General features: G+C 39.4%; 1 protein-coding gene across 2 annotated transcripts in view; it reads right to left on the reverse strand.

Moving 5' to 3' along the window:
* Positions 1-4,038: 4,038 nt before the first annotated feature.
* MED13L (mediator complex subunit 13L) overlaps positions 4,039-15,570 on the reverse strand; it is a 264,752-nt gene continuing 253,220 nt past the window's right edge. For both annotated transcript variants that reach the window (XM_039868225.1, XM_039868223.1), the window contains exons 27-31: positions 14,267-14,443; positions 12,951-13,108; positions 10,123-10,284; positions 7,915-8,027; positions 4,039-6,868 (exon numbers count right to left, since the gene is read on the reverse strand). In XM_039868225.1, the coding sequence (XP_039724159.1) occupies positions 6,736-6,868; positions 7,915-8,027; positions 10,123-10,284; positions 12,951-13,108; positions 14,267-14,443 (743 nt within the window). In that variant the 3' untranslated portion in view covers positions 4,039-6,735. The remainder of the gene's footprint in view (positions 6,869-7,914; positions 8,028-10,122; positions 10,285-12,950; positions 13,109-14,266; positions 14,444-15,570) is intronic.

Raw genomic sequence — 15,570 nt, forward strand, 5'->3', positions numbered from 1 at the left:
GAGGAGGGCCACACACATCCAGAAACCCCCAGGCTATAAATATCTGTATCATCAAAAATGAAAATAAATTGACTAAGAAGGCAATTAAGATTCAAAGAAAATGAGACAAAACCCTCCAGGAAACTAGGAAAAGGAACAGCAAGATAAAAGCCAGGATAAAAGCAGCAGAATTGTTCAATCTATGAGCTGTTTCCTTGGGAAAAAAAAAGTAAAACTAAAAAACAGTAGACTGCTAGAAAAATCAATCAAGAAAGAAAAAAATGCATAAATATCTTTAGAAATGAGAAGAAGCATACATTACCAAAACAACGGGTTCATAATTCGGAGAATACTCTGCAACTACAGAGCGATATGTTGGAAAAACTCAATTTTTTTTTTCTTGTAAAAATCTAAATGACCTAAATTGACAGAATAAAAAACCTAAATCAACAACAAAAATTCCTTTATTTTCTACTAAATAAAATTATATACTTCCTGTTCCCTCAAAGGGCATCAGGATATGACTAATCTGCTGGTGCATTATTTCAGATTTTTGAGGTGTGTTCTACTCTTTCAACAGTCTTGTGTTCAACAAACGCTTCCTGACTGCCTACTCTCAGCCTGATCTATAGTCGGTCTAACATAAAGTTGTTGCCATGTAAGGTAAACCCTCCTGTGTCACAGAAAAATCACTGGAAGGTCATCAGTTTCTCCTGCAAAGCCAACATGACTTTCGATCCCCAGTCCTGATAAAGAGAGTAACTTCCTAAGCTTTGCCATGATATAAGAAATAACAGGGAAAAAAATATTGGGGTGTGTATATATAACTATGTAAACATTATCTCCCCTACAACGAAAAATTACATACTTAAAATGAAAAGGAAGCTGACAGGAAATTATTTATGGAAATAAAATATCGCATATAAATAAGAGCAACATTGAGAACTCTAAGGGAATGAAATACGATTTAAATAAAAGGAGCTAACTTAGACTAAAAAATATTCGAGCTCAAATTAAATAAGACGATTACTATCTTTCATCCTAAATTATTTAAATCGATTCCCCTTCCCCCTCCTTGTATTAGCCCTCTAGTCCTAGCTCCTGTGGGGTCAATTTTCTTGAATATAGCTGATTTTATTTAGCAGAAACATGCCTAATCTGCTAGCAAGGCAATGAAGGCAGAGAACAGGCAGCAAAGGCCAGGGAAACGCTGAGGGGCTGCGCAGGTCACCGCGTTCGCCTGTTCTGAGTATTGGGCCATTTTTAAGCACGCTCTGCGACAGACTTGCTTTGATGCCTATAAATGAACAGAGCATTAACTAACAGCCCAGACAAATGCTGGGTTTAGATGAAAACAAAACATGTGCTTTTCTCACTTCCCCATTTGTTTTTAAAAAATAAATGAGACAGACTCTAGTGTCCGTCTGTCACTTCCCATCACCTGGTAACTAATGCTTATTGAGGAAATAACCTTTACAGAGAAAAAATCAATCCTTTAGTCTTATCCAAGCTCTTTCCTGGGGATTAAACAAACTTTCTTCCTCATCAACTTCTATTTCTTACCTGCTTCATTACTTTGGAGTTCTAGTCAGAAGCAGTAAGGGTCAAAAAATCTTTTTTAAACTTGACCTGAGAATTTCAAGTGACCTGGGGAAAGACTGGTTTATCTGGTTCCAGGCAGAGTAAGATGCCCAGGGCGATCGTTACAGCCATATAATTACCCGGCACAACAGAACTTTCTAATGGTGTCTCATTAGGTATTAATGACATGAAATAATTACTGTTAAAGTGATCTTTTTGTCAAGGGGATATAAACAAGCAAATCATTTAACACCAAGGTAATGGTGGTAATATACTCAGATTGCATCCTGATAGGATTTTGGCAAGTGGTGAATTCAAAAGTGAAAATCTTTATATAATGACTTGTGTTGTGTAAATGACAAGCACCAAAGACTGTTTTCGGCATGTGGCTCACGCTTGGACATTAAGTCTTATGAGAAGTCCGCTTTTAAAAACTTCTGTTGACAAACTGTACTTTCTATAAAGGCTTTTATTGGCTCTTTGACATCAGCTGGGAACAAATCCTTGGCCCACAACTTCTTGAATAGCAGGGACATAAAATTATGCCGTGGCATCACTGGAGGAGGTGACCCGGCATCAAGCAGAATCTGAGCATTGCAAACGGCTGGAGGCTGATGGTTCCTCGGTGCCAAGACAGATTTATCTACATCTAATTTGCAAAATGTTTATATGCCTCCCACAATGAATTTTTCCTACCTCAAAGAGATCTAGCTACTGTTGCCAAGTCAGTACAGCTGGTAAAGGTTATGGAAACAAAGTTCCTCTTATAAATAAACCAACGTTTGCTAATTGTTGGGTAAGTACCACCCAATTTCTGAGCAAAGTTCCCAAGCTAATGAACGCACGTAAAAATATACCTAATTCTGATTTTGAAGGGGATGCAGGAATCATGGGACCGACCTAATGACATAGGACCTAGGAGAGGTGTTGTCCTTTAACACTGTGTCTGGCAAGCAGCATTACAGACAGTGCAGACTGAGGACTCCGTATGTCCGGAAGACAGTGATGCCTGGGTGACACAGGCCATTGCTCTTTGAAATGAAAATGTGGCCTCACTTTTCTCAGCCTTCTTCAATGGTTCAACTATAACAAGTATACACAGCTTTTCAGTTTGCGAAGCATCTGTCAGGGAAACGCCCTCGTCCCACGTCTGCAGTAACTGAGGCTGAGTAGTCTCGATGGTTTTCCCTCTAGATTCAGAGGATCTCAGGTTGGGAACAATGCATCCTTCTAAATGGGTAGAGGAAGATTAAAAAGCAAGGGCTTTTCCCAGGACATGGAAGCAACTGAAGTGTCCTACGATAGATGATTGGCTAAAGAAGCTGTGGTACATGTACACAATGGAATATTACTCAGCCCTAAGAAGAGATGAAATACTGCCATTTGTGACAACGTGGATGGACCTCGAGATAGTCATAATCATGCTAAGTGAAATAAGCAAGACAGAAAAAGTCAAAAATCACATGATACCACTTATGTGTGGGATATAAACCTAAAAGCAACAAATGAACAAGACAAACAGAGACTCATGGACATGGACTATAGACTAGTGGTTACCAGAGGGTAGAGGGTGGGGGAGGAGCGGGGAGGTAGAAGGGGTAAAGGAGGTCAAATATAGGGGCATAGGGGGAGGGTGAAGTTGGTAAAGGGGATCAACTATATGGTAGCTGAAGGAAACTGGGCTTTGGGTGGTAAACACACAATAGAATATACAGATGTTAAATCATAATGTACACCTGAAAATTATAGAATTGTATCAACCAACGTTACTCCACTAAACTTAAAAAAAAAACAAAACCCATAACGTTGAAATATGTGGCGACAGAACGATATCTAGCTATGGGAGGTGACTACTCTGTGTAAATATACATATGCCTTACTGTTAAAGTGTACAGCTGAAACTTATTGGATTTCGTGAACTAATGCCATCATAAAAAAACGAAATTAAAAAATTTTAAAAAAAAGCAAGGGCGTTTGATTTCTTCCCACCTCGACTGTAAGCTCTGCCGAGCCTGGGGGTTACCGTCTCAGCCAGAGCACGTGGTTTCCCGCGTGGACGGAGCTGAGGGGAAGAGAACAAAGCAGTGGGTGCCACGCGGTCAGTGCACGCCTTGCCCGTGTGTGGTGTGTTAGACGGCAGACGGTTGTCACCAGTCTGAAAATCGGGGAAACTGGCAAACGGAGGTCTGTCTGCTATTTCTAAGGAACTGGCTGGGACTGTGAAGAGAAAGGAAGAATTACAGGCTCGTAATCGGAATACACTCGCACCTGGGTGCTATGAGAAGACCCTTTACAGAACGGCTGGTGGGTGGACGGGGTACTGAGGGCGGTAAAATTCCACGTCTATCTGATTCTGGGAGGGAGAGCCTGGCTCCTAGTCAAGGGCTGCTGAATCCATCACGCGTATACTTCACGAACAGGCATAGATCGTTTTAATTATAGAGGCAGGATGGGAGGGGGGAAAAAAGCCACTCAAAGTTTCAGTAATTCAATAATTTATTCCTCTAAAAAAGTGTGTAAAAGTATATAGCTCTCATTCACAAGGTATATATGAATGACATTTAAAATGGAGGCCTTTTAGTATTGTTTCTTTTTTATCAAAGTCTTTTAGTGTACTGTACCAGCGCTATACTGTAGTTTTTTTAAATGAACTTCACATATTTTTGTATTCTTTCAAATTGTCTGCTATATATAAAAGAAGCTCACTGCAAAATGCTTGAAGGAAAAAAAGAAAACAAAAGAAATTCAGAACTTCCCAGAAATTTACAGCTTTTACATTTAAAAAAGGTTCTGAAATATACATACAAGCATGCTGGACAATCCCCTCTCCCCTCCCCATTTCCCCTTTTTAGTTCAAACCATGGTAAGAGTTCTGATTTCTGCAGAATTTCCAAAATCAAAAATAAAAAAAAAAAATAAAATAACTTCTCACTCTGTAGCAAATCCAGGGCTTGTACATTTCAGATTAATTCAGTAAAAAACTCACAAGTAAAATAATGCATATTTAAGGGAAATATTATACAGACTTTTCCACACAGAAGTACATAATAAGATTTTTTAAAATCTATTGCCATTCATTTATTTTTGCACAAAAACGTATAAATATGTCACCAGCTTTTCTTAACTTAAAAAACTTAAATAAAAGACACCAGATGAAAACTACCCTTTGCTGCCTTTTTTTTAAAATTTTTTGTAGGGGTTTTTTGTTTTTTGTGTTTTTTTTCTTTTTTTGCTTAGAATTGGGTTTCTAGGGAAGAAAAGCCCCTGCATTAAAAACAGCCCATTTTAAAAAAAAATTCAAAGTTCTGATGAATTCTGGGAAAAAAAGCAACCCCAAAGTGGTAAAAGATTACAAATATCTACTTTACAATTTGTCTTCTCACCAAGATAATTTTATACAAGTTTACAATCTTCATCATCTTATGCTCTTCAAAAGGCCTTGAGAATTTTTCCTTTCTGATTAAGAAAAAATAGCACTGCAATATTTTTTAAGTCAATTTTACACTGTACACATTAGATACAAATGGTTTGATATATCAGATTTTTTTTTAACCTATACATTGCGAAAGTCAACCCCCCCCTCAATTGGTGGCACAGAGAACAAAATTATCCATTTACAAGTTACTTCTCTGCTTTCACATTCCCACCACACCACTTTTCTTAATATAATGTTTTAAACGTTAGATTATTTCAAGAAAAATACTTTTACAAAATCATATCAGTTATTACATTTTTCCTTTTGTTAATAACCAGGATATGGTAGTCTCTTGGAAGAACGTTTAAAATTTGCATGATTCTCTCCACAGATGACCAGAGCTCCACAGCCTGATCAGAGTGGCTCGCAGGAGGCGAGCCCAGCCCACCGCCCTCAGAAACGCACAGCAACGGAGGGGTGAGAAACGGAGTCTTAAAGACAACCCTCTTGGGCCTGGAATGAGGAGTCATAAAATACTTCAATTAGCCATTAATGCTTTAAAAAGGCATTTTTTAGAAAAAGTCCCAACACGAAGGCTCAACTTCAAGTACTAATTTAATGATTAAGTTGTAATATTTCTTTGAAATAATATTCCTATGGTCCAGAAAAAATTCACCATATTTATAACTGATTTTATGAGCAAACACTTTCGATTGTAATATGTACATGAGTCCCTTTTGATCTAATGAGGAGAGACCTGGCTTTCAATAAGAATTCACTAGAAAATATATTTCCATTGCGACTGTATAAAACTAATGAAGGTACTCGCCTCCATGGCTCTGAGTTGAGCTTGACTGCCTTCTGTATAAAAATGTCATCCTTCATGAGACGCTGGCCACTTTTAATAAGGAACATGGCAGAATGTTCACCCAGTTTGTTCTTAGCAAAACCTACTGCTGGGTGGTTCTGAATACGTTACTTTTTCCGGCACGATCTCCCCAATTTGTTTTCACTCCTTTTCCGGCTTCTAGGACAGAGGTATGTAGTCAAAGAATCCTATGGTGGATCTAAGTTGGGTTTCAGCTACTGTACCTGGTCCTCATGAATTGAAAAAAATTAAAAGAAAGTCACGAAAATCATATGACAAAACAACTGAAAATAAATAAACAAAATGAAGGTGTCTCCAGACCTTTCGTATCTACACACAGGTATGAAGTTAACCAAAGCACTCAGCCAATCGAGATGGGAGCACTAGGGTAAGAGAAACCCCACTGTGAAATCATGTACTTGAGCTGGTTATTTTTAAAAAGTCCCAGATTATGGAGTTCAGGAAACCCACAGGCCATACACCAAGAACTAGAGGATTTCATCCAAAGGGCTCAACTACCCTTCTTTTTAAACAGAGACTGAAAACACAGACTCTTGTGCAAAAGGATACTGTCTCTTCTGTTTCCCTCTTAAAAACCAACAATAAAAACTTCCTGTGAACCAGTGGTTTGGGGCTGCACACACCGTTAACACTGGCTGAAAGTCACTGCTTTGTGGCAGTTTCCAGGTCCATGAGAGAAGTGTCAATGAGTCACTCTGGTAATGAACACTGCAGAAATGACGTGTGCCTGCTGAGAAGGAATCACAGTGCAGGACTGTGGACAGTGGTCTCGAGAAGAGGACGTGGGGCATCTGCAGAGGGTAGCAGGCTCCTTGGACTGAGGTTGCAGGGAGAAGGAACTGAGCCAGAGAGAGAACAAGTGCTTTTCCAATTAAAGTATATTCATGATGGCATTGTACAACTGAGTGAGCACCACAAAGTGGACGGGAAGGCAGGAGGTACGGTCCTGGGTGGCCGGATTGCACGTGAGCCAGGACAGAGCATTGTACTGCTCCAAAACGAACCTGCCGGAGAGAACACACAGATCAGGGCACGGGGCTCGACAGAGGTGAGCTGATCCACAAACCCTAACGTTCCGGACGTCAGCAGGAAGAAGGCCTGACATCACACCTTCACTTGCCCCAGGCTCTGTCTGTAGTTTTCTCTCACATCCCCGCTCCCTTCTAGACCTGCACTGCCCAATACAGCAGCCACTGGCCACGCGTGAATCCAGACATAAAACAGGCCCTGGACTTCAAAGGCTTAGTGTTCAAAAAGCATTAAAAGAGCTCATGAATACTTTTACACCGATTACTGTTGAAATGATATTGTTTTTGATATATCTGATGTTATTCCGGTATATTTTTGATATAAATAATAAATTTACAAATAAAATTAACTTCACTGATGTCTTTTTATTATATAATGTGGTTACTAGAAAATTTTTAATTAGATATGTGGCTCAAGTTAGATTTCCATTTAATGATGTTGTTCTAGAGGCCCTAGAAGCCAAAATCATGTTGATCAGGTTCTTGCTTAACTATGATTCCCAAATCACTTAAGAGTTAGAAAACATTAGAAAAAGCTTGTATATTTTCTGAAGATACATGAAAAATGTTTATTTGTAAATGTATATCTAAAATGCAAGAGAATTAGTACCTACTTCTGGGACGTATGTCCCTACTATGGAGTCTAGATCGTTTTATTTATAAAATCTGTATCAGAGAGTTTAAAAAAGGTTTTCAAAGCTAAGTGCTTTAAGGTCCAGACTCTGTCTTCTAACACTGATCCCCTAATTCTGATCTATTTTCATTACCACAAAATGCCTCCTTCAAACAGGAAGCAAAGACGACTGTACGTGCACACATTTAACTTAACAGGGTCAGCTGCACTGCCTGTCCCGTGCATGTATCGAGGGACTGTGGCTCTGACCGGCTAATCAGACAGTGCTCCACTGCATAAAAGGAAGCATCTCTTCCATGACACCACACTTCCATGAAAACACCTTGGATAAACAAGAGCGAAGGAATATAATTTCAAACTGTGCTGCTACACTGCCTGTGTTGCCTACCTTAAAACATCAGATGTGGTTTTGGAGTCAAGAGGATGTGGAACCCGCTGCGAATTCCTGGCAGGGAGAAGTTCGTCCGTCTGTGCTACAGAAATGTGGTGATGCAGCGAAGCCTGGCAAAAGAACAAAGACAGTTACCTTCCCGGTCGTGTCGACCACGGGGCAGAACAGAGGCAGGCCCATGTCTGCCAGAAGCAGATGCTCTGGAAGGAAGTCCTTAGAAGTCAAGGCTTCTACGAGTCTATGAATTGTAAGCTGCTCAGTAACCCCAATGTGATCCCGCATAACTCCACATCCTACAGTTGAAAAAAAAGCTAGCATTGTAAATGATTAAATGATGTGCCTCTTGATGGCTTAATCTGTAGAAGGCCCCACAATCTGGATGTGGCTCGCTATCCTTGTGGTAGTGTTCTTCTATCCTGATTTCCCATAAATTGATAGATCATTCTAGAGTCACTACATTCAGATTATTGGGGGGGCGGGGGGGGGAGAAAAATACATTATAACTGATGCTATTCCTACTTATCCCATCACAGCAAAATAAACTTAATGTGTTGTCCCACCTGATAATATAACCAATCACTTTGGAATTCCAACCAAATCTGGATTCAGTAGGTACCAGCGTGCTCCATCCACTATAGAGTTCCCCATCAGTTTTTAACCCAATGGCTTTAGCACAGTTTATTAAATAACTAAGAAATGTAATTCGTAAAGGAGAGCCAATATAAATGCTTGATTCTTTTCTAATTTTTTAATTTTTAGGTTAATGAGTTGCTGCTCTAGCAGCTTTCAAAGGTGACTGCTGTTTTGTTTTCAGCACAATTATGAACCCATAGATTTATTTCGATCTATCGCTACCGTCATTCTTTCTCGTGACCAAATGGTGCCACCCCTGGGGACCCCTCCAAGTTGGCAACTGGGTCCTCTGATGGGACTTGAATAATCTTTGGTGACTTCCTTGCTTTCAGACATGACAAGACATCCCAGGTTCATCTTGAATAATTCTTACTTCAGACCTGGAATCAGTTATTTCTTCAAAGAATTCTGGTTCTTTTTAATGAGAAATGGTATTTAGGAACCACAATCGTGGTAATAGAGGTGTTTATTGCTACTAAGCTGTTGCTGCTCCTAAGCCTTTTCAGTAAACAGGCTAAAAAATGTGTATGTGTTTTTAGAGAGGAAAAAATAATCTAGGTTTATACTAATAATTCTAATTCAAAATGAAGATTATATGAATAAATTCTTTGATTTCACAATATGTTAAAGTCATTAGGAAAAAAAATTGCTTCGATTGTTTTGGTTTTAACCTTCCAGATGTATGTGTGTATGTGTGTGTGTCTTATAGATTACTGAATGGTAATCTATACTCCACGCAATTATATAAAATTATTCCTCATTTTGGTACAGATGACTAATGCTCCACTGAAAGAATATACTATATTCAACCAGTCCCCTACTGCTGGACATTTCAGCTTCTTCTAATCTTTCACATATGTCATTTTTTGCTTTTGCCAAGTTTCTTTTGAATAGATTTCTAGAAGTGGGTTTGCTGCGTCAAAAGGGAAATGTGTAGGGCTGTAATATCTGGTTTCTCCCCACAGCCCTGCCAACAGAGTTATGCTGTCAACCTTTGGCTTTCTGCCAATCAGTGGGTGAAAGATGGATTTCTTTCTAGTTTCTATTACCCAAACTGGAAGTGGAGATGTTTTGAATTTAACCCTTAATTTGGATTAAAAGTTTAAAAGTTTCCAAGAAATGTACAGGAAGGAGCAGTGTCAATGTGGAATTTCTTAGCTAACTGTTGCTACACTCCAGTGAGGAGCGCTGGCAGCCTGTGGGCGGGGAGGAAGAGGACAGCCAGTTGTTCTCGCCACATGGCTGGACTTCACTGACAGCGAGCCATGCAGACTCGGAGGAAGAGCATGACATGGACCCACGTGCCCACTCGAGACGTGCCCTCCAGGCCCTACAGAGCGTCCTCCTTGGGTTCAAGTGATTCACCTCTGTGTGACGTGGTTTTGTGTTCCTTTCCTAAATTCTACTCTCCACCTACAAACTGTAACGAAAATATCCTCAGAGTGGAAGCAGATGTGAGAGAAACAGGGAACAGAGTAAGACTATGGCAGACTAAGAGGGAATTCTAACCAAAACTAAACTTAAGCACAAGTCATTCATCTTCCCAAGTTTCAAATATGAGACAAAACCAACCTTTAGGAAAAGGGGGCACTGGTTCTGAGCCTGGGGACATGATGACCAAAACCACTGGGGGAGATTCTCAGCTTTGGCAGTTGAGACAAAATACCCAAGGGCCAGGGGCTGCTGTTTCAGCTCCTCGGGTGCTTCTCGAGAAAGAAGACGCTCGCCCTGGCTCTGGAAAACAAAGTCCCAAAGGCATGATCAGCACTTATCACCGAATAAAACTTAAAAAAATCAACTTAAAGAAACCTGAGCTATAGACATATAACGTTAGTTTCAAGTGTATGACATAATGATTCAATATCTGTATATACTGCAAAATGATCGACACAGTTAAGTCTAGTTAATACTCATCACACACAGTTACAAAATTTTTCTTCTTGTGATAAGAACTTTTAAGATCTACTCTTAGTAACTTGCAAATATATAATGCAGTATTAACTACAGTCACCATGCTGTACATTACACCCTATGACTTATTAGATAACTGAAAGTCTGTACCATTTGATCACCTTCGCCAACTTTCTATCAATTCACTCTGCACACTGTAGTGAGTAACCCCCTCCCTGGCAGCATCTCACACAAAAATGCCAGGTAACCGAGAAAGGTCAACGGTGGGGGGCCTGTCTCTGCTGCACACAGATATCTGATGAAAACTACTGCTCAGGCAGAAGGTACCAGCAAAACTAATGACATCTGTCAATTAAGTATGTATTTATTTTCTTTGGTTTCTTTCCCGCACAATGTAAAATCTGTTCTGTGGCATTATTAGGTATCAAACTAAAAATGAAGAGTGGACTTTCTGACAGCTGAAGATACCACTGCCGTGTGCTCTTGCACCAGCAACCAACCAAAAATACACAAGTGCACCTGACCGTCTGCTGTCGGCAGCATTGATCAGGAAACCTAACCCCTCACCTGTACCTGCAGGGCACTGACACTCCCGAACTGCCAGGAGTGTGACAGCTGCTTGTGAAGAGGCCTTGTTTGACTTTACAGCTATCTCCTTAATAAGAGGCTCCTGTAAGGGACTTACTGCTAATTTCTGAAACCAACATTTCCCTCATCTTTGATTCTTCTAGGTAAGCTTCATGAGTTGAAAATATAGCTTTCATGCAAGCAATAAGTAATCTATTTTCAAAAGCCTTCTGTTTCAAGAAAAAAAATAATCCTCAACTACTATACCAAATTGTATTAATTCTGAGTTGGTTAAAAAATAAAAATTTACTGTAACCTTGAACAATTCTTTACCCTGCTGTAATGCCTTAATTGGATATCAAAGAATGTTTAATGGTTTAGAAAGAGGAAATGCTGAAAACCTCAGGGGTCACCAGGCTACAGGTGCTCAGGATTGAAGAAGGCCACCTGACTTCAACTGTGACATTCAATTAACGACTTTAGGGCTTGAGGCTCCAACAAAGGGAGAAAATACAGCATACCTCTGTTTCTTATAAAACTAACATTACACTTCAACTACCAATTCCTTGTTAATGGATAAACTGAATTACAACAACCAGTACTGGCAGGCAGTAGGTGCTATGCTTTCCATTTCACAGGGAAGGTAACTAAGGCTGAGAAAGAGAAGCCTGTCCAAGGCTACACAGCCAGTCAGCCGCACGGCTGTAACTCAGAGCTGTATGTATCAAACTCCAGGGCGTGCATTCTTAGCCACTATGCAATTTGCCTCTAGAGTTCACATTAATCCAAAATTAAAACTACTCAATATAAAACCTGTGTTACTGGTTCCTATCACAACAATCTTCAATGAAGTAATAAAATGTCATTAACTGGCCAATGATTGTGGAGGAACTAAAGATATTTAAAAGCCCTCCCCCTTCCAGAAGGGGGAGGTGCGGGCAGGCAGTAACACGAAGGCAGTCCACTGAGTTGCCCTCCTGGTTTCATCTGCTCGGTGACTAAAGTTTTAAATCTTCTTTCTCTTGATTGTCCTTCAGTGAACTCAGGGCTGGCAATAAAAGTGCCATCTGACAAAAATCTAAGTCTTCTAAGTGTCTAAATGAATCTGAACAGGCTGTTTATACCTGTCCAATTTAATGTATTAGACATAGCTATTTTTTTTTGTGTAGCATTTTAAATAAAAAGTACAATACAGTGATAAGGCATGAATCATCTAGCTTTTAAACAAAGTTAACACGAATTACGGCAGAACCTTTAACTCTTCAATCTTCTGTTAATCCACCTCCAAAATCCCTAGGACATTGAAAAATGAAACGTTGTAAACTCTGGTTTTTCCCTTAATACTCTGGCATCGACCTGAACCTTTCTCCAAGTCAGCCTCCTGTGGGCTCTTGCCAATCCTGCAGGCTGGCCACAGAAAAGATCGGGGCGACGAAAATAAAGGAACCATGACATGACACAGGACATCATGCTCCTTTCAGAATAATTAACCATCAACAATGTATTCTTCAATTAACACAGTTACTTTGCACGTTAAATAAATAGGGCTGTCGAACTAGCCTCTGAAAAGCCACTATTTCAGCAAAAAATAAAAAAATAACTGGGAGCAGCAAGCAACCAAAACTAATTTTTGCTAAGAAAACAATAATTGCACAAAACCCTTACAGCTGTAATAGGACTGACTATTCCGCTAATAAAACATATTCATCAGGAATAATAGCACATTTCTTTCAAATGCCTGCCTTTATTCAAAACGGAACAACTGCAGAGTCACATTCTCATACTTCTTTCTCTTAAACCAGGACAGAGACCAAGCCCATGAGAAGAAAGGTACAGGTAGTAAAAAGATGATCACGCTTCTAGGGGACTATTTTCCTGAAGGCTGAGATTGTTTTGAACAACCGACTGCAAACCGTCCTTACCCGACTATGCTGGAAGTGAGAGCCCACACCGATTCCAGAAGGAGAGCCTGGGGAGGGGACTGGGGAGGAGTTGGGAGAGGAATGGAGGTTCCCAGTGATTAATATGCCAATATCATTGTCCATATCATCTGGGAATGGAAGGTCAACAAACATGTCATCTAGAGAGGAAGGGAGAAAAGCACAGAAATTAAAAATATGATCCATATTCCCAATTAACCGATACACTGTTTTGTTGGCCTATGACTACTATAGGCAGGTGCTGTTAACTAGTCAGATTTAATGTGTGCCAACTGTACTCTCTCCAATGATCTCCTACTGTGAAATATTAACAGAGTGTAGAAATAAAGAACATAAAAGTCCACATTCTGTATAGCCTCCAAAGAAACATAAAATGATGGCAAAACAGCTAAAGAAGCAATTTAATTATTAAACAAAGTTAAAATTGACACCATCCAAGAAAATATCAGACGCCATCTATGTAGCCAATTAGCATCTAAAATACTGGAGGATGAATTAATGCATGTTAATAGGTATGAACTTGCTCTGAAACTGGAGACCTATTTCATAAGAAGATCAAAGCACCATGTTTTCATTAAGAAATCCTCTCTCATATTTTAAAAGGTGCATGCACAAAAAAGTACAAAAGGGGAAAACCATCACCCAAAACCCAATCACCATAAACATTTGTGCTATGATTCTTTTCTCTTGTTATTCCATTGTGATCATGCTATATATGTTGGATATATACGTACATATAGTGTAGTTATCTCTTTACCCTTCCCATTTAATAGGAGAAAATGTTGGTAGTTGTTAAAAATTCTTTAAAAAACAATGCTAATGGCTGCATAATACTGAGTGTTTATTTCTTGGCAAATGCCTTAATATATTCAAACCAAAAAAATCTTTTAAGAATAATCAAATAAAAAGTTGTTTTAGAATAAATTAGAGCCCCAAAGATCAGTAAGAGGAAGGTGCTAACTTTATCTGCCAAGTAGTCTTCCTACATTTAAAATCAAATTATTGAAAGAGTGACACCCATGTATAGGACACTACCAAGTAAATATTATTTTTTTGCCTTTAATGAAAAACAGGAGACAGTTAATTACCCAAGAGAAGAAAATATTTGGTCTTGGTAATAGTGCAGACGAATTAAATCTTCAAAATCAAAAAGATTCTCTGACCTTCAAGCCCCTCTTCGCATGTCATATGTTGTTTATTACGACACAGAAGAGCCTGCAGCAGCCCCTGACTCCATACTCTAGCTCTGTGTCTTGTTGAAGAAGCTGAGCTTTATGCATATGTGGTCTCCCACTCACCATTGTTGGGGCTAAACCCATCTTCATTGGGATAGTTGGCTGGAGCTACTTGGATGGTTGATGATGTTGGGAACACCAAGATGTGTGTACAAGAAGCATCTTGAGGGGTGTTAAGCTGAGATGACTGCATGTTTAACGCAGTACTTCGGCCAAAAACAGAGCCCATCGTGACAGCATCTTTAAAAAAAAAAAAAAATGTATCAATCCTTTTGTGCAGCAGTGAACAACTCCAGAAATGATGTTTTTAAGAGGACCTGAGCTGCAGTGATGAGTTTGACATGACTGCCATGATGAATACACATTTAAAGTTGAGCCCAATTGTTTAAATATCTTCAAGAAACTGACTCAGAACATATAGCTATGATAACTCAAACCTCATTTCACACTGGAAAAATTAAGATAAAACTGGGTTGAGTCTACCAAAGATATTTTAATTACTTATACAGGAAGCATTCCTAAAAATAAATCTTCCACTTTCCTTCCTCGTGTGTTTGCTCACAATTTCATAAAGCACTATTCTCCTAAATGCTACAATTCTGTGTAAATGGTACCATTCAACTATTAATCGTTACCACTAACATTTATTGAATGCTTACTACAGTCCAGATTCTGTGCTAAATTCTTTATTCATGTCATCTCGCTCAATCATCACAGCCACCTCTTGAGGCAGGAACTATCATCCCTATTCCATGGTGAGGACAGAGCAGCACAAAGAAGTTGTGCACTTTGCCCAAGTGGTGCAGGCAACAATTGACCTAAGGTCAATACAGGACACCTGTCGCTCACTGCACGGAGGGCGAGTAAGCCCTTCTGAACCACAGCACTACTTACTTTTATAGGGAGTGAGTGGACAGGGTTGGAAATATCTGGATGGTAAAAATAGGTTTAAAAAGTATAAAACTGCTTAGTTATAAAATTGTAAAATATCTTAGCTGCTGATTTTTAAAAAAATTCAGTGGCCACAATGTTTTAGCTATCAGCATACTGGCACTAAGAATTTACTACAGGCCAGGCACTGTGCTAAATGCTTCACCCTATCTGCCTCAGCATTCATCCTCAAACATTTAAGAAAGACTCCAAATATTCTCTCTTGAGACTGCTTGCAGTTTTTGTCAAACACCTGTCTTAAAAAGGATATCCAAATATGTATCATGTTGGTGTCCACGTCAGTAATTTCAGGAGGGTAATCTTCAAACACTGACGAGTTAGGGTCAGGCAACAGTTAATTAGCCATGACTGTAAGATCTCTCAATCACATCCAGAATGTAGGCTCTCCCCCAAGCTACAGCCAACAAGGATAATAA

The sequence above is a fragment of the Pteropus medius genome, unplaced genomic scaffold, assembly GCF_902729225.1.
Source record: "Pteropus medius unplaced genomic scaffold, Ma_sr-lr_union100, whole genome shotgun sequence".
NCBI classification, from domain to species: domain Eukaryota; kingdom Metazoa; phylum Chordata; class Mammalia; order Chiroptera; family Pteropodidae; genus Pteropus; species Pteropus medius.